The following is a 26,091-nucleotide window of genomic DNA, read 5'->3' as shown; positions in this document are numbered from 1 at the left end:
TCTGTCCTTCAAGGCAGGGAAGTGGAAAAGCAGTTTTGAAAGCTAACTGAAAACACAGCACAGCTTACCTCCATTTGACAGTGCATTGCAGATGCCTCCGTTCTGACACGGGCTGCTTGAACAACCTTCTGTGGCAGTCAGTAAGCACCCAGGGGTCACATCTACAGATTCTTCCATGTGTGCATAACTTCGTGGCTTACTGTTTAGCGGGAGCTCTTGTCCATTAAGTACAACAGAATCCATACAGCCTCTGAAACCGTTGCTAACCTGAGGACTTCTACCATGCCTTGTACCTTGCTGCCGAATATGACCACCAAAAAACACATGATTATCTAGGTTGAGTGTCCTAAGTGTACCAGGAGCAGTACCAGACGCAGTATGCACCCGATCCAGAACAAGTCGCGCGTAATTTCCGTCCACTTCAAGAGATACTGAATGCCACTGGCCATCGTTAATCTGAATGCTCTGAACGGAGACAATCCCAGGTCCGCTGCCACAATCAAATTTATATTGCAGCCTTCCATGGTGAATCTACAGAGGAAAGCCACAACATCAACACATGGTCTGCACACTTAAAAAGCAGAAAATATTGATGCCTATAAAAGTTTATGTTTGCTGGAGAGATGGGATGATGGTGGTATTCATAAAAGGCAGTTTAATAACACTGTATTCCAAACAGTCACAGTGATTGTGATTCATTCTATACGGTTCTTTTAATTAAAATGTATACTTTGTACATTTTTTTCCCTAGTAAAGAAGTCACAGATCATCATCAAAAGATTACAACACTTCAAGGCCTTTCATCTTGTGCTTCTGGGTGGACTTAATGAGTAATATAAGCAAATAAATTTAAAGGTATTTAAAATAGATAATTCGGGGTGGTGGTGGTGGTGTCTGTTTTGCATTATTTTAAAAACATTAATGAAAACTAATTCCTTTTGCACATAAAAAAAAATTCTGTACAATTTTGTCACCCAGATGTATAATACACTCTACCTTGAAGGCAATTGTCAGTTATAACAATTCTACGGAGATGTTACGATTCAATCTTAATTTGGCACAAAAAACAGTAAGAAGACGGTAAGAAGAAAAGAGGAGATATGCACTAGGAGATTTTAATATACCTCTAAGATACTGTAGTCCGTTCCTCGAGCATACATAACAACCGCATGAGCAGAGTAAGTTCTAAGTCTCATTGTCAGCTTCATTTCCTCTTTGTTCTCATTTTCCATGAGACGGTATTTCACATAGCTGCTCCCAGTAAATGTCACAGCAGAGCCAGCTGATGCTGAGGAATACAGAAAAGCATAAAATGTGTTAACACAGGACTGGAATCAAATTTATATTTGGAGTAATGTGGGTTTATGCAGAGATTTTTTAAAGTTATTTTCTTACCAGGACACTGTCCAGCTTTGCCGTCTGGGCAAACACAGGTGTATTTTCCTTCCTTTGGATCTGCTAAACATTCAGTACCTTCAGGGCATGGGTTTCCTTCACACACGCTATCCACCAGGGGGCATCTCCCTTCTGTAAAACCAAATACGTTATTTCTCTCCTGTAGCTGGTAATGGTATTTTGTGAGAAGGGACACTTAAGTACAGTAGCTGAAAGCAACCCAAATGATATTCCTAACTCTCAGACAAGGAAGAGAAGGAACAGTTATGGGACAGGACCGGCACAAACACAGACTAGACAAATGGCATATATAGTGGCTGACGTTCATAGTTATCTTGATTACTCAAACAATTCAATTGGTTAAATTTGGAAACTGGTGTGGTTTAAGGTTGAACATTACTATCGTACACCATAAAAACCAACATGCAGATATTAAACATGGACAGAATGGGCTGGGGAAAGCAGAAGAGCGTGTCTGTATTTGAGACAGAAAAGGAATGGGCTTTTAATATTTACTTAAGATGTGCAAGTTCACCCAGCAATGTTGTCATGATTTTAAAAAGCAACGTTGTTTCCTTCAGAGCTAAAGATAAATTAATCTTCTGTTATAAATCTGTACACTCATATATATCTTAATGAATATTCATGACCCAGTTCACCCTGTCATTCCCAGCCAAGTTTGGAAGCTGTGTGGGCTATTCCTCTAAGCAGAAACCAGGAAGTATTCAGGTACTTTGCAAGAACTTACCTTTGTGCATACAAGACTGAAAATGGCTCGCAGATTAGAACGGGCACCAAGAAAAAAAAGGAACTTCTTTCATAAAATTAAGGTGTAACTATATAAAAAAAAAAAAAAATCCCCTCCCACAATCTTATATTACGTAAACTCTTAAAATGAGGTAATGAGACAAGAAAGAATTACTCCTTACTCTGAATAAAATTAGGCAACTGCTGCAGTGAGGGTTACAGGACATTCTTAATCTTGTCCTGTAATATGAATTTTCCCCTGTGGATTACGGCTGTTCAAAACCAGAACGATCTTTTCAAGGATACCGTTTCCCTTACTGCTTTTCTTACCTTTACAAAGACAAACTGCTGTTCTGTGATGACGGGGAGTGACAAAACTGAGCCTGGCTGTGCTGTGGGTTGACATGATGTTCTCATCCACTGTTACTTTTTCTTCACAAAATTTCAAAGGACAATCCAGGCCTGCGCAAAGCTTATGGAAAACATCAATTATCCGGACACCCAAAATCTCCTCTAGGTCAGGCACAGAAGAGTTTATCTTGTGGAGCAAAATTCTCATTGGGTGCTGAGAGCTACCAGACTTTTCAATATTCAGGAGGACATCAAGGTTTGACGGAGGATCAGAAGGCTGCAAACTAACAATCTGGATGTCGTTTCTCCTCACGCCCAAGATGTTTCTTAAAGCTCTCTGGAAATTGCGCCAGTAATCACCGATGAATTCTTCAGGGGCAAGGTTTGCAAAGCGTATTGCAATGCTGTGATTTAGTAAATCTTGTGTGATTTGTCTGATGTGTACAGTAATATCAGCTGCAGTTGTAAATTTTCCATCTGTAACAGTGACATTCAGGAGGTACTGTCCTACATCTAACTTTTTATGTGCTATTAGTTTGCCACCAGTACTGGAAACAGAGAATAAGGATTCCATTTTGGGGTCCAAACTGTATGTCAAAGTATCATAAACATCTTGATCGGTGGCGTGAATTTTTCCAATGACACCACCTGAATATTCTTCCCCAAAGGCTGTGATAAAGATTTCTAGAGGCAGAATTGCTGGAGAATAAATGCTTTCCTCAATAACTCTAATATCAATGTAAGTCAAAGATGACAACGGTGGTTTTCCATTGTCTGCCACCTAAAGGAAGATGAGGATAGAGTTAGATTTTTGCTTTATCTCAAATTCTACTGTAGATATTTGAACTGTATACAGTACAGTTGTATTTTTCTACACAAAATAAGCTCCTACAGGAAAATGCTTTATGAAAATTTCATAACACAGGTCCTGACATAAAAGTTAACATTAAAAATTTAACAAGCTTATATAAGCAGGCGCACACAAACGTGTTCTCTTCTTCCAAGACTGTAAGGCTACGGTACCTGGAAACGCCAGGAGGCTACTAACACTTCTAGCAAATACCGAGCAAATGCACAGTAGCCGATTTCAGACAGCAGATGGTGCTTGAAGCTTTTTCTTTTCAAACATGGAAACACATTACAAACTTGAAATGAGTCATGCACTAGAAATTTATAACATGCTTCACCACAGTTATTAGGAGGTGGTCTTGAAGACAATCTAAATGCAGTATGCCAAACAGTACTCCAAAAGGAAAACAATACATGTTACAAATAATTGTGTTGCCTTTCATGATTTGACATCATGGAGAGGGAAAAAAAAACCAAACAAACCACCTGTACTGGTATTTGCTTCAGATAATTAAAGTAACTATCTTCAACAGAATCAGCCTAATTCAATTTTAAAGCCTTTTTAAACATCACATCCCCTTGTACTCCGCCCCTTTTTGACAAACGCACATGCTGTCATCGTATGAAGAGGGGACAAAAAAAAAGAGTAGAAAAGTGAGAAAAGAGCATTCCCTTGGCTTCAGTTTCTTCCTTTCTATTTCTCAGTTCTTGTTTCCCATCTACATTTTCCCAGAGCTCTTTCCCAGTTACTGAAAGTGAGACTGAAGAAATGGGCAACGAAGAATTGGAGAGATGTGAAGGGACAGAGAGGCAACACAGGGCTCAGAAGGTAGAAGGTATCCTGCGTTGTTTGAAAGATTTCACAATGACTACAGGTACTCGGCACATTTTGATGATTTATGCAAAGAAGCTGCTTTTGATTTTTCATACAAATTTAAGCAAAAGAGGAAAAACTCCAGGCACGAGAGTATCTGTGGATGTGCACATAACTGTAGCATTTTTAAAAGGTAATGCACGTCTCTTAGAACTACATATCTTCATCCATTAGCTCCAAAAGACAGGCAGGGCTAGAAACTTGCCCTCTAGTTACCCAAACATAAATAACCAGAGACAGAGAGCTCAAGTTGGCAAAGTTTTGTTTTGCCTAGATTTCTGCCTGGAAACGAGACAAGGCAGGCAGTTTAGCTACAGGAGAAATGCCCAAGGGGAACAAGAAAGGGCTTAAAACAAACAGGCAAGCAAAATTATAACAAATGGACAGCAAGTAGGAAAGAAGAGCCCCAGGAGAAATGATTTTTTCAATAGTGCAGATATTTAAAAATCTGCTGTGGTTTTAAACGAAAGACTTCAGAGTGTGGCACAAAGGACTCTATGACTCATAGCTGAAGATTTCACACACTAATGCTGTGAGACATTTGTTAATGGATAATCTATTTCCTTTGGAAAGAGGGAAAGCAAATGTGAGTGGCATGCATATGTAGGTAGCTGTTGGGAAAAAAAAAAAAAATCTTTATTTCTATTAAAACCCCAAAAGTAAAGTAAAAGAAAGGCTCATCTTAAGTAAAGGTTTTTGGTAGTCGTGGGTGTGTGGGGTGTGTATGGGAGGGGTGGTTTGGGGGTTTGGGGGATTTCTCCTCCCCCCCCCCCCATTGAAGTATGCCTGTAACGTAAGAAGACCTCTTCCTCAGCAATCCATTCAGAAAGCAACTAAGGGGAAAGCTGTCAATACTGAAAAGCACAGCAGTGAAGGTCAGTTAAAAAACAAAAACAAGTATCAAGAGATCACACACAGCCATTACCTTGTGAGCTCCAAGATACAGAAGCTCCAAGGTACAGAAATTAAAGATAGCGTAAACTTGAGAAGACGCCTTCCTACAGCTTTTGGAAAATCTTTCTTTTAAATGAACAGGGGAAGAATATTTTTCCCCAAAAGTCATGTACCTATTTTTGTGTGAATCATTGGGACTGAAGTCTTGTGATATGGAAATGCTAGTTTTAGTCTTAGATGCCTTCATACTCACGTATAGTGACTCACTAAGGAGAAGATAATAGCAAATTATAGCACGATGTTTATTTTAGAAAGCTATCATAGTATAAGATGATAAATGGCAATCAAAAGACAGTGACATTATTTCCAGAATCCAGGTAGGAAACTTGAAAACGAAGGGATTAGACAGGTCCAAAATACTGCGACTGGGTAGTAGAACACGCAAAACAACGTACATTAGTATAGTCCACTTTAATGATCTACTATCTCTGAGAAGCCGTTGTTCTAAACGAGCACATTTGGTTTAAGATACTTGTTCAGCTACTAGATGCCATTAAAACAGCCCTTATTCATTCCCTAGAAAAAAAGGCGCTTTTCAAGTCCTGCGCTAAAAAGACAGCTGAAGTACTGACAAACTGTTTACAAGCATCCTACAGCCTAGGAAGTGGCTTGGAAATGAAAGAATTGCAGGATTCCACCCAGAGGAAGACGTTAGATAGGCACCGCATACTTAAGAAAAGGCAGGCGCATTAGCAAGGGCCAAAGGCGCAGCTACGTCACGCAATGTGACAAAGTGTAACAGTCTACACAAACCAGACACAATTGCCTGCGCGTGCGTTCGCAGGAACACGTTTTAGAAGCAAAATTAATAGAAATTAGTTACTGCTTAGAGAAAATATAAACTAAAACACACGAATCTTACATTACGCTGATTGCGCATACAGGAAAAGCACTGCTGGTTCTTCCTCCCGAAACAAAAGGGTGACCTTGGGGAATCGGTATAGAACTTGGAAAGCCTATTGGGCAAGTGTGGCAAAGCCCAGCTCTACTGCGGTTTTGGACTCACGCAGCCCAGGAAGGCCAACAGAGCCATCACTTAGGTACCTTGAAGGCTAATCTGTCCCACCGCTAATTAGCGGGTCACTCCTGAGAAAAACATGGCTACCAGAGGAATGGTATACCTCCCTGCCCACTTTTTAATCACAATGCTTAAATCCTAAGCTAAACTACGGTTAAATGGAACCTTTATCTATGCTGGTTCTTATACTGATGGCTCCTGATAACACATTGCAGTGACTCATCAGCAAACGACAATACCTGTGGGACTTTTTTCCTTCCTCAAATAAAAGAGAGAGACTTTGTGTCAATACGACATGATTATTATCCCAATGTGGACAGAATTCAGCATACACTGACACAGACAGTACTGTTCAAACTCTGCAAGTGCATGTTTACTCAGAAATTGTCTGCAATATTACATATGAGAATAATTTGGAGATTGAAAGAAATTCCTCACGTAAAAATAAAGGTAAGAACTTTTCTTAAAACACAAATCTGGATACGAAGTTTAAGAATTAAAGCCATCTATTTTTAGCCTACCAATTTTGAGTCCCCTGTTCAAAGCTGCTTAATTTATTACTGAAGTAAAAAAAGACTGCATAAGATTACAAAAATTGGTTTGAACTTTTCTTACATTAGGTTACAAAAAGGTATTTTAGAGAACTTAGCTATGTTAATGCAACCTGGATTTTTGGACTTAGGTCTGGGTTTTTTTGCACAACAAAGGCAAATGTAGGCATATATTATAGCATTTCAGGCTCACTTTTGTGTTTTCTGCTGTGTTTTCCACTGCAAGATTCTGAGATGTCCGAGTACTGTGCTGCAAGTTTCAGCGCTTTAACAAAGGTCCACACATGTGGTATTCCAAACTTAAAAAAAAGACTTTTTCCATTGCCATTGGAAAGAGAATGTGGCACTACAGAAAAATATTTCAGTGCTGCCATGATGTGTGACTTGCAATATTCCTGTTTCCATCGTTATCAGTGTAGTCCAGCTCACAGCTTCAAGGCTCAAAGCCATAGTGGCCAGAGGAAGTCTGCAGCCGTAGTAGGTGGCTCAAGGGGCCTGTCCCCTGCTGGCTTTTCCAGCATCCCATGCGAAAGGCAAAGGGCTTATCAAGACCACTCACCCAGTCAACGTTTCACTTACACCTTATCCTTACCACGGCTTTAATTCAGCTTACTGTTACACCTGTGCAGATTTCCATTTAAATCAACTGACTTGGTCTCTGAAGATGTTACCACAAGGGACATGCCTCGAACGACTACTTGGCACATCAGGATCTTGTATCACAAAGACAAGGGGTAAGCAGAAAAAGTGGTGGATTTGGCATGAGTGGGAAAGGTTAACTAAGTACTTATAAAGCAAACCAGCAAGAGGTAGCACATCTTACCTTAACATGAAGTAAATAGTGATCCCTCACTTTGCGATTCAGTGCAGCAGTAGTTGTCAGTACTCCCTGGTGGTTAATTTGAAAAGTGTTCTCTTCGTTTCCACTCAGGATGGTGAAGACAAAAGGAGGGCCATTGTGAGAAGAATCCTTGTCTGTCACCACTAGCTGTAGCACACTAAATCCAATAGGCTTATTTTCCTATAAATGCACAATACAATCACATTGGTTTTGCTATAATTGACCATATAGCGCCTAACATTGATTTCTTTTTCACAACAGAAAAAAAAGAGACTATCACAATCACACTACTGTCAAACCAGTTAATCGCTATAAGAGAAATCAGAATTACAATATTCTTCAAGGAAAAATACCACCCTCTGAAAATAATGATGAAAACAGTAAAAGGAGAAAGGCAGCACATTTTTAAACTTTGGGTTTTTTAAGCTTTGTCTTATATTTTTAAAAGCGACTCAGCTTTGAAACTTTACATTTTCCACTTAATTACCAAGTCATGGAAGATTTCAAATTTAGCTAAAACACCTGTTAAGAATGACCTAATGCCTTTGTTGGGAGGACTAGAAAAACACACTCCTCCATCTGACCCCTCGTGTCCCTAATTAGTGTTCTGACTAGTTGTGGCTGCTACAACTGCAGGCTGGTTAAAATATGAAATCCAGGTTTTAAAATTTGCATCATAAAATCCCTTCAAGTCTGCACCAAATGGATGCCTGAGGTTTCACAGACACTCGCACGTTTATCGTGTATCTGATACAAGTTTTAGATAAGGTTGTGCCTGTGTAACATCCCTCCCAGAATATTTGTGTGATACTGTACTGACCAGATTTTTTACATATATACATACACACATATTTTAAATTAAAAAAAAGTGAAAGTGTTATTGTGAAGTACAACAACAACAACAAAATGCTATCCTTTCACAGTTGCAAAAACTCTTAATAACAAGCGTACTCTTCGTTCTTGAGAGAATAAGTAGGTGAAATTCTGTCGAGTTAATCAGATATTGCAGCTGAAGCTTTTTTTCCCCTTCAGCAAGAGAGACAAGGACCATCATATTAAAATACAAATATTTACATTTGGACATCTAAAGTAATTTGATTTTCATGGTAGCTAAGCGCATTCCCAACTGTATCCAAATATGCCCATCTCCAATATAACAGGAAATGCACACCAGCATTTTAAAACAACTCCTCCAGCTTTTTCTCTGCTACCCTCATACTAGGACAGGCTGATATGAATGAACTATAAAACACGAGGTCTTCCCTTTTAATTAAGGGAAACATTACAGACATTGCCTATATAGTCTACAGTTTTAGGGGATACATTAATTAACATTCACTTTAGGAAAGATTGTAACTGGGAACTGGGGAAAGCAAAATACCTTTGACGGCATACAAACATATAAATCTCTTGCTTTTTTAAAAAAAAAAAAAAAAAAAAGTAAGATCCAGGACATCTTACTTCCATAGCCTGTTGCCCAAACCATGACACCTGTGTATGCTGGGTAGAGATGAATCACTTTGTCCTCTTTCGGAAATCTACCTTTACAAATCACGTACACGGTCTCAAACAGAAGTGGTATGTTAGGGTGGCACAGGGCACCAGATAACATTGCCTGATCCCCACTTAGCTGTCGTACAAGGCCAGACACCAGCAACAGCAAAAGGACCCAAGGGATTGAGCTCACTTACATGACCAGTGTAAAGGTCTTAATGCAATTCCTTTGTTCCCTTCCATTTATTCTCTACCGGATTCAGGAAGACAAGAAGTACAGATGCTGCCTCTGCTATCTTTGCTTTAGAGTTTTCTGAATCAGGCAAGAACCTGCCAGTCATTTGAGAATCTGGCCCACTACTACCATCCTAAGGTGCAAAAACGAGTCAAAGGATTGGCATGCAGCGATAGGAAACACTAGTCCTATTTTAACCGCTTCTGATCCCAGAGGAGACCAGTAAGAATTAGATCTCAAACTGTATGCCACAGTGCACAACACTTGCTTTACAGTAACAGGTACCTAAAGTATTTTTTTCTAAGCAGTAACTCTAGGATTAAAAATAGCAAAATTATTATGTATTTTAACCTATCTGTATGATGCTAAGAACATTATGAACGTAAATGCAATGTATAATATATATACACGTACACACATAAAGTACATTAAAAAACACACTACTTGCAACATAAGGTTCTAAATAGACTGCACAATATGAATTTTGTAACCATAAATACTTATTCAGGTAAGCAGTCTCATTGATAACCTTAAATAATTAAAAATAGAGGAAAATAAACTGAAGCATTTTTTTATCATCTCTTGCAGAATTTTTCAATTCAAAAATTTACATGCAAATAACATTACTGATATGATTACTAAAACTTCATCATCTGTATTTATATTACCTGAATGATAACACTATAGTTTCCTTTTGAGAATACTGGAGGATTGTCATTTACATCAGAAACATCAATATTAACCGTGGTGGTGTTAAGTCTAGGTGGGTTTCCATTATCTGAAGCTTGAACTGTCAAGGTATATCCTGAAATCTATGAAATAATAAAAAAATTTCAAACATTCACTAAGGAGCAAAAAGTAACAAACTCAGCTTTTGTTTTAAGCAAGAAATATTTTATGGAAAACCCCCAGTAAAACCTGCCTTCATATATTTGATCATTTCTCTTCCTCCCCACCCCCAAAAAGCACTGACATAAATAGATGCTTTCACTTTATTACTGTTATATTAATTTTGGAAGACATGAAACGGTAATTTACAAATATAATCCAAGTAATGCTAGTCATCAATTATGTATACCTAAATTAATGCCAAATCCTCAAAAAGCATCAAAAACTTACCTTTTCTCTGTCTAGAAGTTTAGTCACTTTTATTTCACCCCTGTTAGGGTCAATTGTAAAAGGATTTCCCTGATTGCCATCTATAATTGTGTAGTGAATGCGGTTGTTTGAAGGTCCATCAGCATCATCTGCCATAACCTAAGGGACATTACACTCTCATTTAAAATCAGGTCAAAATAGACTCTATCATCTTTCAGATTAACTCATTCTGAGGACGAGCACAGCTGTTTTGGTCTAACACATTTCATAGTTCTCAGGAGAAACGTCATCTGAATAGAACATACCAACATCATTTCATTTCCTGAATTTCTTCTGAAAATTAAGTCATGTTCTCATGAGGAGAACACAAATATATCACAAAATATCATCTGCTTTCCCATAGCAGCTCAAGTCCCTGGTTCTGAAACTTTTTGAAAATATATTTTCAATTCACTCGATGGCAAACTTATCTATTCATTTATGTCCATCTTCAAATCAATATTTATTCCTTCAAGACGGAAAGCAAGACTGTCACGACAGAGTATTTCCAAGGAAAAAAACAACATTACGTACTGTAATGACTGATTGTTCAAGCATAGCATCCTCACTGATTACTGCAGTGTAAGTGTCTTGGCTAAACACTGGAGTATTGTCATTGATGTCTGTTACGTTAATGTTCACGGTTACAACATCACTTAATGAAGGTGTGCCTCCATCTGTGGCTTCCACTGTCAAGTAGTACTCATGAGAACTTTCATAATCCAAGTTCTCAATGATAAAAATGGCTCCTAGGGAAGAAAGAAACAAGAACAAAAAATAACAGACTCACACACAAACTCTGCCATTATTGTAGTAATATATATTAAACTTTTGATTTTGGCCTGACAAATACCAGCTTCTGCAGGGCTTGATACTGCACAGCTGGAGGTACACAGTGAAATGATCAGGCTTTACACATCAACGTAAAAAGGTGAGAAGTTCCTGCCATTACCACAAAAGACTTTAAAACCACCTGGCTTACATTCTCTAATGAAAAAAAAGAAAAATAGAAAATGTGTTTAGAAAATGTTCTTTTTTTAATTTTCAATTAAAATTAACCAAAAAATATAAAATGACCTTTAACTTGACTTTCCTTGCAACCAGCATTAAGGTCAGGCATGGAGGTAGTAACAGAAGTGTCTGACCATGAATTTGATTGATAGAAATATCTGAGTTGAAGTGTGAGTTTTAAACCGACTAGTTAAGCTCCTGCAGTCCCTAACATACACACTGGTTTGCTGCTGGATGAGTGTTTTCCTGGAACCTGTTTCCTCCTTTCAAATATGTGAAGAAGCTAAATTGGCAAAGTACTTCTGTATCTTAGTACCAGCGTGCACGCTAGACAAAGCAGCTGGAAGAATTATAATTTCAATTACACTGGTATAATCCACTACTAATAACTTTTGGGTAGAAACCATATTAAAAAACAAACAAACAAACAAAAACTTTACCAGAAATTAACTCTAGAGAAAGAACTATAAACAAAACAAAACTAGAATTGAATTGTATATTGATTTTTAACAAAGAAGTTCACTAATAAGGAAAAATTCTCCACAGAATTTAAATGCTTCCAGATACTAAATCTGACTAACATTCAAGCCTGAAATCTCCACTGTCACGCTGGATATCCGATTGAACAGAATATTCCAACCTCTCTTTAACGCTGTATCAAACTCCTCTAGAATCACTGTCTTTGTGTACCAATGACAGGTTTTCTCAATCAATTTATTTCCCAATCTTTCTTTTACCATGTCTGGCCGCTCATCCTGACAATACAGCTTTTGTAAAAAGTGTATTATGCTTCTATCGTTACAGAACTATGTCTTTCCACGCCCTCTGCCCCCAGGGTGGGGAATACTCCACCTAGGAAACCCTTACTCTTACCAGCTAAATGAATCTAACCCAAGTAACAATAAATAACAGCAACAAATAAAAGTGCTTATTCTACATTCTACTGCACTCCTCTAGGTAAGCACGTTGGCAAAATGGTTGAACAGCCAGATTATACGTAACCTATTCGGTTAAATTAATGTAGAATTCAGTATGACACTGTGCTTGGTTAGCCTAAAGCATATCCATAGGTAACCTGTTACCTGTTGTTGAATCGATGCTGAATTTTCCATGTTCATTCCCACTGACTATTGAGTATGTGATTTCAGCATTGGCTTCAATGTCCCTGCTTGCAGCATAGATCTGGAGAACTTCAGTTCCAACCAAAATGTCCTCTGAGACACTTGCACTATACTCCCTGTGCTCAAATACAGGTGGATTATCATTTATATCCAAAACAGAAACTATAAGGCTACTTGTCGAAGACAGTCTTCTAGGTAAACCTTCATCCGTAGCTTTCAAAGTTAGAGTGTACACCGCTTGCAATTCCCGATCCAAAGGCTTCTCCAACCGAACAATTCCAGAGAATTCATCAATAGAGAACTGGCCCTCTGCAGAGTTCACCAGTGAATAATGGATTTTACGGTTCATCCCTGCGTTTTGAAAACAATTGCAGAGTATGAAGCAGCCATTAAAATACACCAACACAGTAACAGATCTGACAGCTATAGAAATAAAACATGCATGCTAAATACCGTCACTCATGTTAAAGTAAATTTCTGCAAGAGATAAAGGCTCCTGTGAAGGGCAGAATGATTTCCAAAAAGATGTAATCTGATTTAAAAATTAAGCTAACACTTCATTGCACTGATTTTCTGCCACACTAAAAACATGAAGCATGGTTCTGCTTCAGTCACAGTACTAGCTAATATGAAACGATTAGCAATATAAATCTAATTATAACTTTAGAACAGCAGCATCTGCTTAGCAGGCTTATAAATAACACGGGAGGATATGGGAGAGTTAGGCTGCACCAAATCACTCGAGTAAATTCCAGTGAGTTTATTTAAGAACCATGTCCCCAAATTAACAGGAACAACTTCTGGCAACATTCCTGTATTAAAAAAAAAAAAACAAACCAAAACAAAAACCCCCCCCAAACCCCACAAAACTCCCGTAGGTTTTTGGGCCAAGCATTTTGCTCCTCCTGAACCTCAAAGACTAATGAAGTGTGAAAACATCTGTTACCTTCCAATTAGCAACCTAGCTTTACCACAGCACAAAGCAGGTCAGTTGTTTCACGAGACTGAGGTAACTATTAATTAATATTATTGTATTAATAAACTGATGATATATGGAAATCATACACTTTTAAAGAGACCTTATTGCTGTTGTATTCCTTACAACAGAGCCGAAGAACAAACTCTTTGTAATGTCATTTTCAGTTCACGTTTGCTTTAGTACTTGGAACTAAGCAGCGAAGAAGATAAAGAGGTAGCAAAAATCTTAACAGAAAGCTACAATCGACCGGGGTTCTCTTCATGGTATGGTCATCGATGGCTAGCCTGAGAAGCACACATTTAAAATCTATAAATGCACATTTACACGAACAGACACAGCTTGATATTCCATTTACTTATACCAGGAGTAAAAGGATGGCCCTAACCCATCATAACATTAACAGCTCACCACACTAAGAATATCCCATATTTTGCCTCTTTCCCCTTCTCTTCTTGTTTGCAGAGAAACAAAAGGGATGTTTTCCAAGCTACTCACACATGAAAGTCAAGTATTACATGATTTAGTAGCCCTAAATATATCTTTCAGGAGTCTAATCCTGAGAGGTATTGAACATCTGTCAGTTCCACTGAAAGACTTAACACCTCTCAGGATAAGACTAAATAAACATTACTGTAACTTTGAGACCCTGACAGAAGTATTCGTCAAAGAATGCATACCTGCATCTGCATCTGTTGCCTGCACTCTTGTCAAAAGGGTTTTAGGCTCTGTGTTTTCAAATACTGTAATGGAGTAAGGATCAGCTGTAAACTCTGGGGCATTATCATTCACATCTTCCAGAGTCAGAATAATATTAGCTTGGCAGGATCTTCCTCCTCCATCTGTGGCTTTCACTAGAAGATAATAAACTGCTTGCTGCTCACGATCAAGCGGCATTAATGTTTTCAGTTCACCTGTAAAGAGAATAACATACATAAGTTGACACAAGTTTCAAGGCTTAAGTATCCCTACCATGTTTTCTTCTAAAATCTTTGTATTCGGAAAAACTTAACAACAATTTTCTTTTTGATGATAATTTCATCAGTGACTAAGTCAACAGCTGTACTGCACTAATGAGCTCCACTTTGGGCAAAGCATGTCGGTGGCCTGCCTTTTCAGCTTTAAAAGATTAAATGCTAAAATCCTCTGCCTTTTTTTCAAATGCCTCCCAAACAGAAATCAGCTGCAGTAAGACCACCCGATAGTGCAGAAAGAGAGAGAATGTGTATACATGCATGAATCCACGTGTTTTTGTATAAAGAAAATTAAAATATTAAAACTCTGGCTTTAACAAAATGCAAGGTAAAATCTACATATGGTTTTCCTGGGCTATTTACTTGTGTTCCTTCCACAGCCGACTGTCCTCCTCTAACATTCAATGACTAAACAGAGCCATTCACGCTATCAAAAATAACTTCCTGCTACAGACAAACCTCTAGAAGTCTAACATATACTTTCTTTCCAACGTGACAGCAAACACTACGAGAGGCACAATGTGTAGCCATTGTCTTCTTTTAACCAATTCAAAAAAGTATTCCGAAATATTGTTTATGAGTATTCTAGCCCCACCGATTCCGATTTATGTAACGACATGCTAGCACAGCACACAAAGTGACATTCAAAGTCAAAAACCAACCATGAAGTAAGTTCTTTCTCATTTATTTTGCCACTGAAGTATTCTAATCTCCTCCATATTTCCCCTAAATCTTTGTATTTATTTCATTTAAATTTTTCTGTATTGTTTACTACTCACTTCCTACTGTTCGTCTACTACAGCCTGCAGAGCACAGGATTTTGGCATTATCTTTGACCTCTATTATAATCCAGAAGACACAAATGTCATGAAAACCAAATTCAGGCAAGGTAAAAGTTCATCTCATTTCTAGAATGCCTCCAACAAAACTGGAGGTACTTTTGGTGTTTAGTATGGAAAGGAAATGTGTTGCTCCATCTAACCTCATCTCATTTAATAGGCCAAACCAAACAATGGCAAAGAGAATCTGAACGAAGATATTTGCAGTTTATAAACTGTTATTGCTATTACTACAACAAATATAAAAAGTACAAAATTTATAGCATACTTTTATTCCAGTCACTTCAGCATGGAACTTTCTGGCTTCGAGGCAATTACCCTGTTTACTTCTTTGTTCCTCATATATTAAAATACTTGCCTTTTCCCTAACTTCTATTCAATATATTGTTAGTACTTGTGTAGTAGAAACTCACATTTTAAACAGTTACATAATAAAATAACCCTTAATGGAAAGCTTAAAGTACTGACATTTATCTATGTCTTAATGTAATAGTAAAACATTTTATAAAATGAGGTGATAACTGGAATTTTGTATAGTGTATAAAGCATTATTACCTGTGTCTGGAGTGAGTCTGAATTTTTCTGCTCCTGTGCCATGCAATGTGTAAGTAATTTCTGCATTGGAACGAATATCTGCGTCTGTAGCAGATACCTGCGTTATCAGTTTGCCAGGAAGGGCATCCTCAGGAACAGAATCAGCGTATAAAGCCTGCAAGATTTTAAAGTTACATTAAAAGACTAAACATGTGAAGTAAGTACAGCACGGAAAGGGGATAATCTCCTGTTTGAATGTTTGGTAACATAAGAAGTGAACCAGAGGATGAAATACCTGAAAATGAAAAGAACTTATGAATTTCTAATTAATTACCTCACATTTATTAGATTTAGAAAGGTAATTAATACTGCAACCACAGGGACTCTTGGGTACCACTGCATAGCTAAGAACTCTAAACACTTGTAACTGGATAACAGATAATTAAATGCATTCCCAAAATAGGAGTTACAATTTTCTGTTAATTTCATTTTTTCCTTCTTTTGGTAAATCATCTTTTCTAGGTTTGACTCAAAATAGAAGAAATTCATACCTGCCTTTTTTTGTAGTGGCATGAAATAAAAGCTTCCAGTTTAAATAAAAATTAAGAAAAAAAAAATTTAAGAATTTAAAGGCACTTACAGCCCATCCAGGTCAAGGATGTGCATTAGATGAGCCTTACAACACCAATATTAACAAAGGAGAAAAGCTAAAACCATTGACTGACTAGTCTGTATATAACTGCAATCATTTATATAGAAGTAACCAAAATAAACGTTGACTAAGAAAACAAATCAATTGCTCACTGTTTACTTGACTCTTCCCAGAACAAGGAAAGATTTTGCCTTTCCACCTGGGAACATCAAGTCTGTGTTGAACAAGATGGCTGTGAAAAGTTCAAACGTGCTAAAGTGAAAAAGAAAAAGCTGACTACGAAAACCCAGGGCTTTCTCGTAAGGCAATTATACATCTTGCAGGGTCCACCTTTCTGGGTTTTTTCCATTCTTCATTTTTTGTATCCATTTTCACAGGCTATCAAATCTGGTAAGGTAAATGTCTTTGTAACAAGAAAACATTTATGGATTATAGAATTTTTGGTGCTGTTGAGTGCAACTGCAGGATAACATTCCAGTCTTTTCAACTCTTTTATCACAGATACAAATACATCAACTAAGTGATGGCATGCAGCCTTCCTTGAGGCTTTGCTGCCTTTGGAAAACAGAGCATATAAACTACCATGGCTGCAGCTTAAAACAATTCCTTTTGGAGAGGTATGCACTAACAGAGCAGATGTGTACTACACTTTTCCCCATACTCCTCAAATACCCATTCGAGTGCTAAAATTACCTCAATGAATCGGTTTTGGATTTTTATTTAAGAAACCTTTCCATGAAATAACTTTTCTTTGACAGCATTCTATCTTAGTCCAAATTTCTGTTACCAGCGTAACAGGAATACCTATTTGTCAGTCTCCTGAGAAGCAGTTTCAGAGAAAGTTTACATTTTACGTATGGAAACAGTTGGACAGGGAAGATACAAGATTGTGCCTACCTTTTCGCAAACAGGGCTATTATCATTAGCATCAAGGACTTTAACCTCCACCACAGCTTTAGTTGCAAAGGTCCCATCAGTAGCTGTAATATTTAGAAGGTAATTATCCTTTTCTTCTCTGTCCAGAGGTTTTTTGACATATACTTTCCATTCATTCTGTATATTCTCAATAGCAAACTGTCCCAAAGGATCACCCCCTGGAATACAAAAAGAAACATTTAATTAAAGACAATAAAGAGATCGCTACTATTGCTTTATCAAGTTATATAGACAACAAATTTAACTGCAGCCAATAGAATCTATAAAAATCAACGTAGAAAGTCATGTAGCATTATAGATAATGTCCTTATCAAGACATATGCTAAATAACAAAACCAGTAAAATATTCTACTGGAAATAAATAGTCTATTATATTGTGAAATTTCTTTCATTCGTTCTTCAACTACATTCAGTGTAACAAATTTCAGTGTAAGTATAAATTTTTAAGTAAAATCTGATATAAAAGTAAACAACAAACGTAGGAAAGCATTTTAAGCAAGGCAAACGTGAAACGGAAAGCCAAAGACCTGCTTTCTAAATCTCAATTTTTTTCCCTGAAGTTCTTAATATACATATTAAGACACACACATTCTTTCTTTGCAGCTCTATGGTTTCTAATACTTTTCAATAATTTGGAAGATTAAGTTATATCTCGCATCATTCCAGGACAACTGACATTACTCAGAAAGATTTACCTGTAATGTAATAAGAGACTTGTCTATTGGCTTCTTCTGTATCAGCATCAGTTGTACTCAGGATGGCAATCACCCCACCAGTCGGGTCATCCTCACTGACTGTTCCTTTATATATCTCTGCAGTAAAGCGTGGAGGATTGTCATTCACGTCTGTAACAGTAACTTCAACCACAGCCGTAGAAGACAACTGAATTTTTTCACCCCGATCAGAGGCAACCACTGTGATTTTGTATTTGTCTCGTTTCTCATGATCAAGTTCTTTGAGAGTGGTAATCCAGCCAGTTTCCATGTTTATGGCAAAAGACTCTATAATGTCCAGTTCTTGAGAAGGATCCAAGCTGTAAGTAACCTGCCCATTCAGTCCTGAATCCAAGTCAGTTCCTTTAACCTGGATGACTCTTGTTCCAGCTGGCATGTTTTCTACGATGAACGCTTCATATGGATTGGACTCCAAAACCGGTTTGTTATCATTTGCGTCTTTTACCTGAATGCTTACCTCTACCGAGGAAACCACATTATAATCTTCATTTGCATACTGTGCTTGAACTGAGAACTGGTACCATTTAGTTGTTTCATGATCAAGATTCTTCTCGAGTTTCAACTCTCCTGTCTGTCGGTCAATCACAAAAAAATCATCTCTGTTGCTTTCAGGAGTGTTCCCTTTAATCAGACTATATACTAAAGTCTGATTATGCTCTGCTTTGATAACATCTATCTCTGTGCCAATTGGAATGTCTTCAGAAACCGTATAAGAATAAAACGGCTCCGAAAATTTCGGAAGAGGCACTTCTGGTGGGAGTATTCTAGCATAAACAGGAACAACCGACTCTTTTTGGGGGGATCCACCATCGACTGCTCTAACAAAGAAGGTCAGAAACTCGTTTTCTAAACCAATTAAGCTTTCTTTTGTAGTAATTATACCAGACAACGAATCAATTTCTAAGTTCTCTTTAACGTTTTCAGACTCTGCTTCAATAGCATATGTAATGTCTGCATTTGTACCCTCATCAGCGTCAGATGCCCAGACTTTAATGACAGAAGTACCCCGTGGAACATCAGATCCGATATTTACTTCATACTCTGTTGCTCGGAATTGAGGAGCGTTATCATTGTCATCTGTAAGTATTACATTAACAGTACAGAAAGCAACTTTTCCGCCTGAATCTTTGGCCATTAAACTAACGGCAATTACTTTTTCTGCTTGCGTTTCACGGTCAAGCTTTTCGGAGGTAAATATCTGCCCTCTCTCATTTGTATAAAATCTGTCTTTGGCAAAGTCATTCACAATGTGGTAAGTGATGTGGCCATAAGTACCGGAATCTTCATCTGTCGCTTTAACTTCAGTCACCAGAGTATGCAATGGAGCATTTTCAGCTAGTTCAACCTCATACTCATTCTGGCTGAAAACAGGACTGTGCATATTGGCACTGGTTACAGTTATATGGACTTGGGCTGAGCTTCTGAAGACCCCATCAGAAACAGACACATTAAGATTATAGTGTGACTTGAGTGTCTGTCTGCGTAGGTTTGAGATGGTGATAATGCCAGTTTTACTATTAATTACAAAATTCTTTTGGTCGTTGCCTGTCAGAATGGAGTATTCCAGCTTGTTAACATCCGAACTATCTGCATCTGAGGCTTGCACACAGGTCACAAAATGCCCTCGGGGAGCCAGCTCACTAATTTTAGCTTCATAAAGCAATTGGTTAAAAAGAGGAGGATTATCATTGAGATCGGTTATGTCAACGGTTACAACGGTATCACTGCTCAAGGGCAGCATGCCACCATCTATGGCCCTTATTAGTAACTTGTGTTGTTTAATGTGTTCATAGTCCAAAGTTCTTGCCGTAAGAATGAGTCCAGTGCTGCTATCTATGTGGAAGTAGTCATGACTTTCACTGTTATCCTCAATCAAGTGATAGGAAATTCCCCTGTTTGTCCCAGAATCGGCGTCTGTAGCGCTCACTTGTACAACAGATGTTCCAATGACAGATGCCTCGGAAAGGGTTGCAGTGTAAGATTGCTCTGTAAACACAGGAGGATTATCATTGATGTCTTCCACTATTATGTCTACAAACACATCGGCATGAGCCCCAGTTAGAGAGTCTGTTGCTCGAATACTCAGTTTGTAGGCCGGATGAGACTCAAAGTCAAGAGGGGCGACAACATTTATAACTCCAGTGTTGAAGTTGATAGTGAACTGATTGAAAGGATCTCCATCGGTGATGCTGTAAAACACCTTAAGTCCTTCTGGGCTGTTTGCCTGTATATGTACCACAGGGCTATGGAGTTGAATGTTTTCTGGTATCTCTGCGCTGTAAAAAGGCTTTTCGAAAACTGGCATAGCTTTACTCATAACTGTAATTGGGACTACAACTTCAGCAGAAAAAGCAGGGTCTCCTCCATCTTTTGCCACTACTGTGACCAGATACTCCTTATTTAGTGTGTCCGGTTCAAACTTCTTCTTCAGCGAGATTTCACCATTGGGATCAATTTGGAAATGTTCATGATGTTCCTTGAGATAGTAATGCACCTCTCCATTTCTGCCTGTATCTTTATCTACTGCAGTGACACGTCGAATAACATGGCCTACTTCAGAGTCTACTTTAACAACAGCATAATACGGAAGATTGACAAAAAATGGAGCATTATCATTTACGTCTTCCACTGTGACTTTAACTACAATGTGCGCGACCACTGATGGTTTATATTCCTCTGTCACTTCAATGACCACATCAAAAGATTCTTGCTGTTCACGATCAAATGGTATTCCTGTTGTTGAAAGGACTCCTGAAGTTGAGCTTATTTTAAATCTGCTGTCTGGATTTAGAATATGGTAAAACAAAGGCTCATTTATTTGATTCCCTATAGCAGTAACAACAGCTATTGTTTTTGCCTCTGTGGAATTCTCTTGCACTGTTGCAGAGTAAGAACTCTGTGTGAACTTCAGCTGGCTTGCTTTGCTTTCTTTCACATTAATTTTTACAGACGCAGTGCTTGCAAATCTGCCATCAGATGCTCTCACTGTTAATTCGTATCTGCTTCTCAACTGAGTTGTATTTTGTACTGTTATATCTCCAGTCTTAGGGTTTATTGAAAATTTTTCTCCAATGTTGCCTTCAATAATGGAATAAATTAATTGTGAAAAAACGCCTGAATCAGCATCAGTGGCATTTACGCTGATGACTTTCACGCCTTTATAGGTTGGAACCAAAATGGATGTCTCGTACAACTCTCTTGAAAACACGGGAGGGCAATCATTGATGTCAATTACATAAATAGTAACATTAGCTGCATATTCTGCATATAAGCGTGGTATCCCCATATCATGTACTTGCACCGAAAAGTGGAAAATATTTGTCTCCTCGTAGTCCAGACTCATTACTGTCCGAATGGCACCAGTGCTAGAATCAATGGCAAAATACTTGCGGACAGATGGTTCAACAATTTGATAAACAAGCAAAGCATTAGATTCTTTATCAGCATCTGTAGCTCGAATTACTAATGGGGTATTCTTGTCAGTCAGAACCACGCTGTTAATTGAAGCTGATTCACTGATGAGTCCTGTATATTCAGCCTGCATAAAAATTGGTGTATTGTCATTCTCATCCCGAAGATGTACCAAAACTGTCGTATTAGTGGACAAGCCAGCCATGTTCGTTCCTTGCACAGTTAGAGTGTAAACAGGCAAAGTTTCAAAATCAAGTGTCTTCTGAGAAACAATGACACCCGAATTCGGGTTGATAGCAAAGGCATCCCCTACGTTACCATCTTTTATTTCATAAACTACAGATGACTGACTGTATGCCGTAACCATTCCAACAAAACTGCCAATGCTGGCACTCTCACTGATTTCTGTAGAATATTCTTTGGCTGTGAATTTTGGTGAGGCATTATCAGAAACCGTAACAAATATATGCACGGAGGTCACTTCACTCATCGGAGGATCTCCTTTGTCTGTAGCTTTTACCATCAGGTTGTATTCTTCCTGGTTACTACGATCTAATTCCTTTGCAATTTTAATCATGCCCAAAATGGGATCTATAAAGAAGGAATTTCCAATATTCCCTGTGAAGAAAAAGAGAACTAATTAAGAAGGAGGTATACAGAACTTAAAAGGATGATTGCATATTTAGCTATCTACCAAAAGAGATCACGTAGTGAGAACACAGAGAATATTAAAGTTTCTTAGTTCTATTTACCAAACATTTGTTAGCCTCTCTGGAAAGTGTTCTGTAACCAAGAGTTAACACTAATTATAAGTTTACTTGTGGAAGCACTGCATAAAACATAGTCAGTAAGGCCATCCAAGTCTCGAAAATTAATGGAAAAAGAAATAAGTTTTTTGCATTTAAAAACCTTAAAAATATAACAAGTATTTTGCAAGTTTCAACATTATAAATTATGTATTTTCTTCAAATTATCTTTGTCACTGAGTTCATGTTTAAGCCAACTTAAATATCTACTGAAGCTGAAAAAATTATATTCAGAAGTTAACACTAGTGGAATACGGGTTACATTTTATGATCTGTAATAACTAGACTGCTTTGGAATAAAAGTGTTTTAATGAATTCACACTTGTGAATCTTAATTGCTTATGCAAGTATTGTTTAAATAATTGCTTCAAAATTAATCTTGCTGAATTGGACCTATAGTTATCTCTCTCCTAACTTCCTCTTAATACAAGTTATTCCCTGTGATAGTGTTAGAAAAAAATTTCTACCTGGTGAGGATTACCGGCTGCCATTTGATAAACACTTGTTTTCTTTATATTTTCAAATATATAGCTGAACAACACTGCATACAATATTCAGCTCAGGTACTAAATACAGTAAGATTTTACATTTTACTTCTTAAAAAATTACATTACTAAAGCCATGTTCTCAGCACGGAAAAAATTCATTAAGAACTTCTGAGTTATGCACACAAGTAGGCAAGAGGGGGTTTTCTTGTGGTTTTTTGTTTGGGTTATTTTTTTTTTTCAGTGGAAGCTCTAAACACAGTGGCATTCTTAGAATGTCCCATTACAAATCTAAGCAGCCATTACAAACATTTAAGGAATGTTCCTTCCATATGCTTAGAACATCAATTACAATGCTTTAACCTCCCAGTAGATCAGAGTCCTCTAAAACAAACCTAAAAAATTCTTACATTTACTCCTACAAAACTTCATTCTAGACAGCACGCACACACATTTTTTTTCTTGCTATACTTTGGCATTCGTAAAACAAGCACTACCGAAACGGGAAAGGCAAGAGACAAGTTTCATGGACATTAGCATTCTGCTTAGTAAAAAAGGTAATATTTCCACAAATAACAAAACAAACATATTTTAAGCAACTTAGAGACTCTTAAATACATTCTTCCTCTTCAGAGTATCATAATCACAGCTTTGGTTTAATACAGTGTTGAAGTATGTTTTCATAGCAAAGCAACAGTTTGAGGGAAGAAAAGGAAAATATTTACAGTAAACAATTCCTGTGCTTTACAAAGTAACTTATGTCAAATAAAAAAAAGCATTTGCACATATCACCTTGCATGCAACAATAACTTTTTACCCACTGTTCTCTTGAATATACAGTTTCTTATGCTTTTTACTGGGATTTTTATTCTAAATCACTTTCCACCTTGGAAGTAGTACTGCCCATCGATAATGAAATTTAAATAACTTTTTTTTTTTCTTTCTGTCATAGTGCCTAAATAGTTCAGGACCTTGGTAATAGCAGGCTTATATCTAGACTTAACGGATTGAGCCAAAACTCGCTTCCATCTGGTAAGTGAACTCAGCCAATGTCTTCCTGTTTTCACATTATTCAAAACTGCCATCATTTGAAGGTTCAGAAAGATACTCTGACATTAAAAATAAGCAGCAGCACCTAATGCTCTTCTTCCCTGGCCTGCAATCTGAAAGGAGCCTTAACGCTAAATTGACCACCTATTAGAGTTCCTTATATATTTTACTGAGTGACAATAGCAGTCCATTATCTAAAAATCAGCCAAAGGGAACCATGCAAAGCAACGCCTTCCTTCCTACATCTATCAGAAAGTTTAACTTTAGAACTGGGACTATTTAGTGGTTAAGTATATGGATTTTTGTAAATTATTTTGCAGCTCCTTTCACATTGCACTAAACATGAAAGCACTTGTCTCAGGCTCTTACTCTCTTCATCAAATCCGTGCTTTGCCTACACCACAAAACATCACTTACATTATCAAAACAGAATGTTTTTTTTAGATCTGAATGTAATTTCTAAAGAACACACCCCTCTTAAAGGTAGCTTTTTCTTCTACTACTAAAATGTTCCAAATGTATCTAAAGGACAATATAAATAGCTAAGGGAGGGAGATGAATAATTGCCATTTTAGTTTTCTTTTAAATGCTCTGAGGCTGTATCTCAATACATGTCACAGAATTCCACACATACACCTGTTCTGCCCTTTTTTTATAGCTATTTTACATGTCTACAGTTGAAGCAAACTATCAGCAAGCATTGTTTCAAAATACACTGAAGACGTAAGAAAATCAATATACCTGATTCAATAGAGTACACGATTTCTGCATTTTTTCCTTTGTCCTTATCTAATGCTGTAACCTGGAGTACGGCTGATCCAACAGCTGCTGACTCATAGACCCGTCCTTCATAGGTAGAGCTGGTGAACCATGGAGCGTGATCATTTGTGTCACTAACATTAATGATGATTCTAGCGTAGTTGCGCTTTACAGGAACATCTTGATCTCGAACCTGAAAGAGTTAGCACATGACTAGTAATTAGCACCGTTATTTCAGTATTTTAACAAATATTAGCAATAATTCAAAGCTCAATCTGTACCAGTTACAAAGGCCGCATACAAATTAAACGTACAAATAAATGTTTGAATTAAGGGGAAAATGAAAAAGACATTTAAAAAGATGTTTATTATTGACTACAGAATAAGTTTTGCATTTATTTACCATTACTGTGAGAATATGCTGGTTCATGGTCTCATGATCCAGTTTATCTGAAGTATAAAGAGAGCCAGTTCCAGGGTCCAGACGAAATTTTTTAAGACTGGTGGGATCAGTGCTGCCCTGCATAGTATAAATCAGTTTATTCTTCTCATCTCTGTCTGTGGCACTGACTTGCAGAATTTCTGTCTCTGGTACGGTGTCTTCAGGTATAACAACTTCATATTTTGAAGCAGAAAACTGAGGCCTGTGATTATTTGTGTCTATAACTTTGATGTACACCTGAAACGATACAATGGGAAGGGGAAAGCATTGATGATACTTGGGAAACAGATGAAAAGAGAGTATTTCATTAAAAATCAGACCATAATACTGAAATAATTCCACTGTAAGAAGAATATTTTTTTCAGGGAGGGGGAGAGATCTAAGAGGTGTAGGAAAGAAGAATGTCATTAAACCAAAATCTCCCTCACCTTCCCCAAAGTCAAAAGAGATATCTATACAATAAGTCTTAAATAAGGTATCTTAGAGGGACTGATTTTTGTCTAAAGCAAGATGAAAAATAATTCCTCAGTACTTTTGGAATTAAAAAAAAAAAAAAATTAAAATTTTCAGTGCGGATGCCAGGGTTGGTAAAAATCCTTTTTATTTGTGCAAATTTGGAATTTTAAGCAATGTTTTCCAAGGCAGCGATGGACTGTTCTCCTTCTTGCTCTCACATAGACCCAATCCTCTTTCAGCTCCTTACATTTCCAAACCTACACAAGAATGGAAAAGCAGTGGAATTCCCACAAAAGTATCTTATTTCAAAGAACCACAGGTATTATTCGCTCTTCTTCAGCAATGTAGCACAATCTCAGCATAGGTAACTGGTCACCGACACAATTTCTCTGAAGTTGGTTATAGTAACTTCGGTGGGAAAATGCGGTTTGAAGCATCGAAGTTCAGCTGAGTCCACCT

At 37.5% G+C, this 26,091-nt stretch overlaps 1 protein-coding gene across 1 annotated transcript in view; it reads right to left on the bottom strand.

Moving 5' to 3' along the window:
* The window catches only part of FAT1 (FAT atypical cadherin 1), a gene marked incomplete at its 5' end in the record, with an annotated part of 108,182 nt that overhangs the window by 9,470 nt on the left and 72,621 nt on the right, over positions 1 to 26,091 (bottom strand). The window contains 15 exons of the mRNA XM_082482827.1: positions 69 to 531; positions 1,125 to 1,282; positions 1,396 to 1,527; positions 2,473 to 3,274; positions 7,563 to 7,760; positions 9,978 to 10,121; positions 10,429 to 10,566; positions 10,981 to 11,195; positions 12,540 to 12,929; positions 14,235 to 14,468; positions 15,923 to 16,076; positions 17,451 to 17,647; positions 18,185 to 22,252; positions 24,717 to 24,927; positions 25,138 to 25,413. Of these exons, the coding sequence (XP_082338953.1) occupies positions 69 to 531; positions 1,125 to 1,282; positions 1,396 to 1,527; positions 2,473 to 3,274; positions 7,563 to 7,760; positions 9,978 to 10,121; positions 10,429 to 10,566; positions 10,981 to 11,195; positions 12,540 to 12,929; positions 14,235 to 14,468; positions 15,923 to 16,076; positions 17,451 to 17,647; positions 18,185 to 22,252; positions 24,717 to 24,927; positions 25,138 to 25,413 (7,780 nt within the window). The remainder of the gene's footprint in view (positions 1 to 68; positions 532 to 1,124; positions 1,283 to 1,395; positions 1,528 to 2,472; positions 3,275 to 7,562; positions 7,761 to 9,977; positions 10,122 to 10,428; positions 10,567 to 10,980; positions 11,196 to 12,539; positions 12,930 to 14,234; positions 14,469 to 15,922; positions 16,077 to 17,450; positions 17,648 to 18,184; positions 22,253 to 24,716; positions 24,928 to 25,137; positions 25,414 to 26,091) is intronic.

This window comes from Vanellus vanellus, assembly GCF_965231255.1.
Source record: "Vanellus vanellus genome assembly, chromosome: 4".
Classification (NCBI taxonomy): domain Eukaryota; kingdom Metazoa; phylum Chordata; class Aves; order Charadriiformes; family Charadriidae; genus Vanellus; species Vanellus vanellus.
This window is presented reverse-complemented; position numbering and strand designations above follow the sequence as displayed.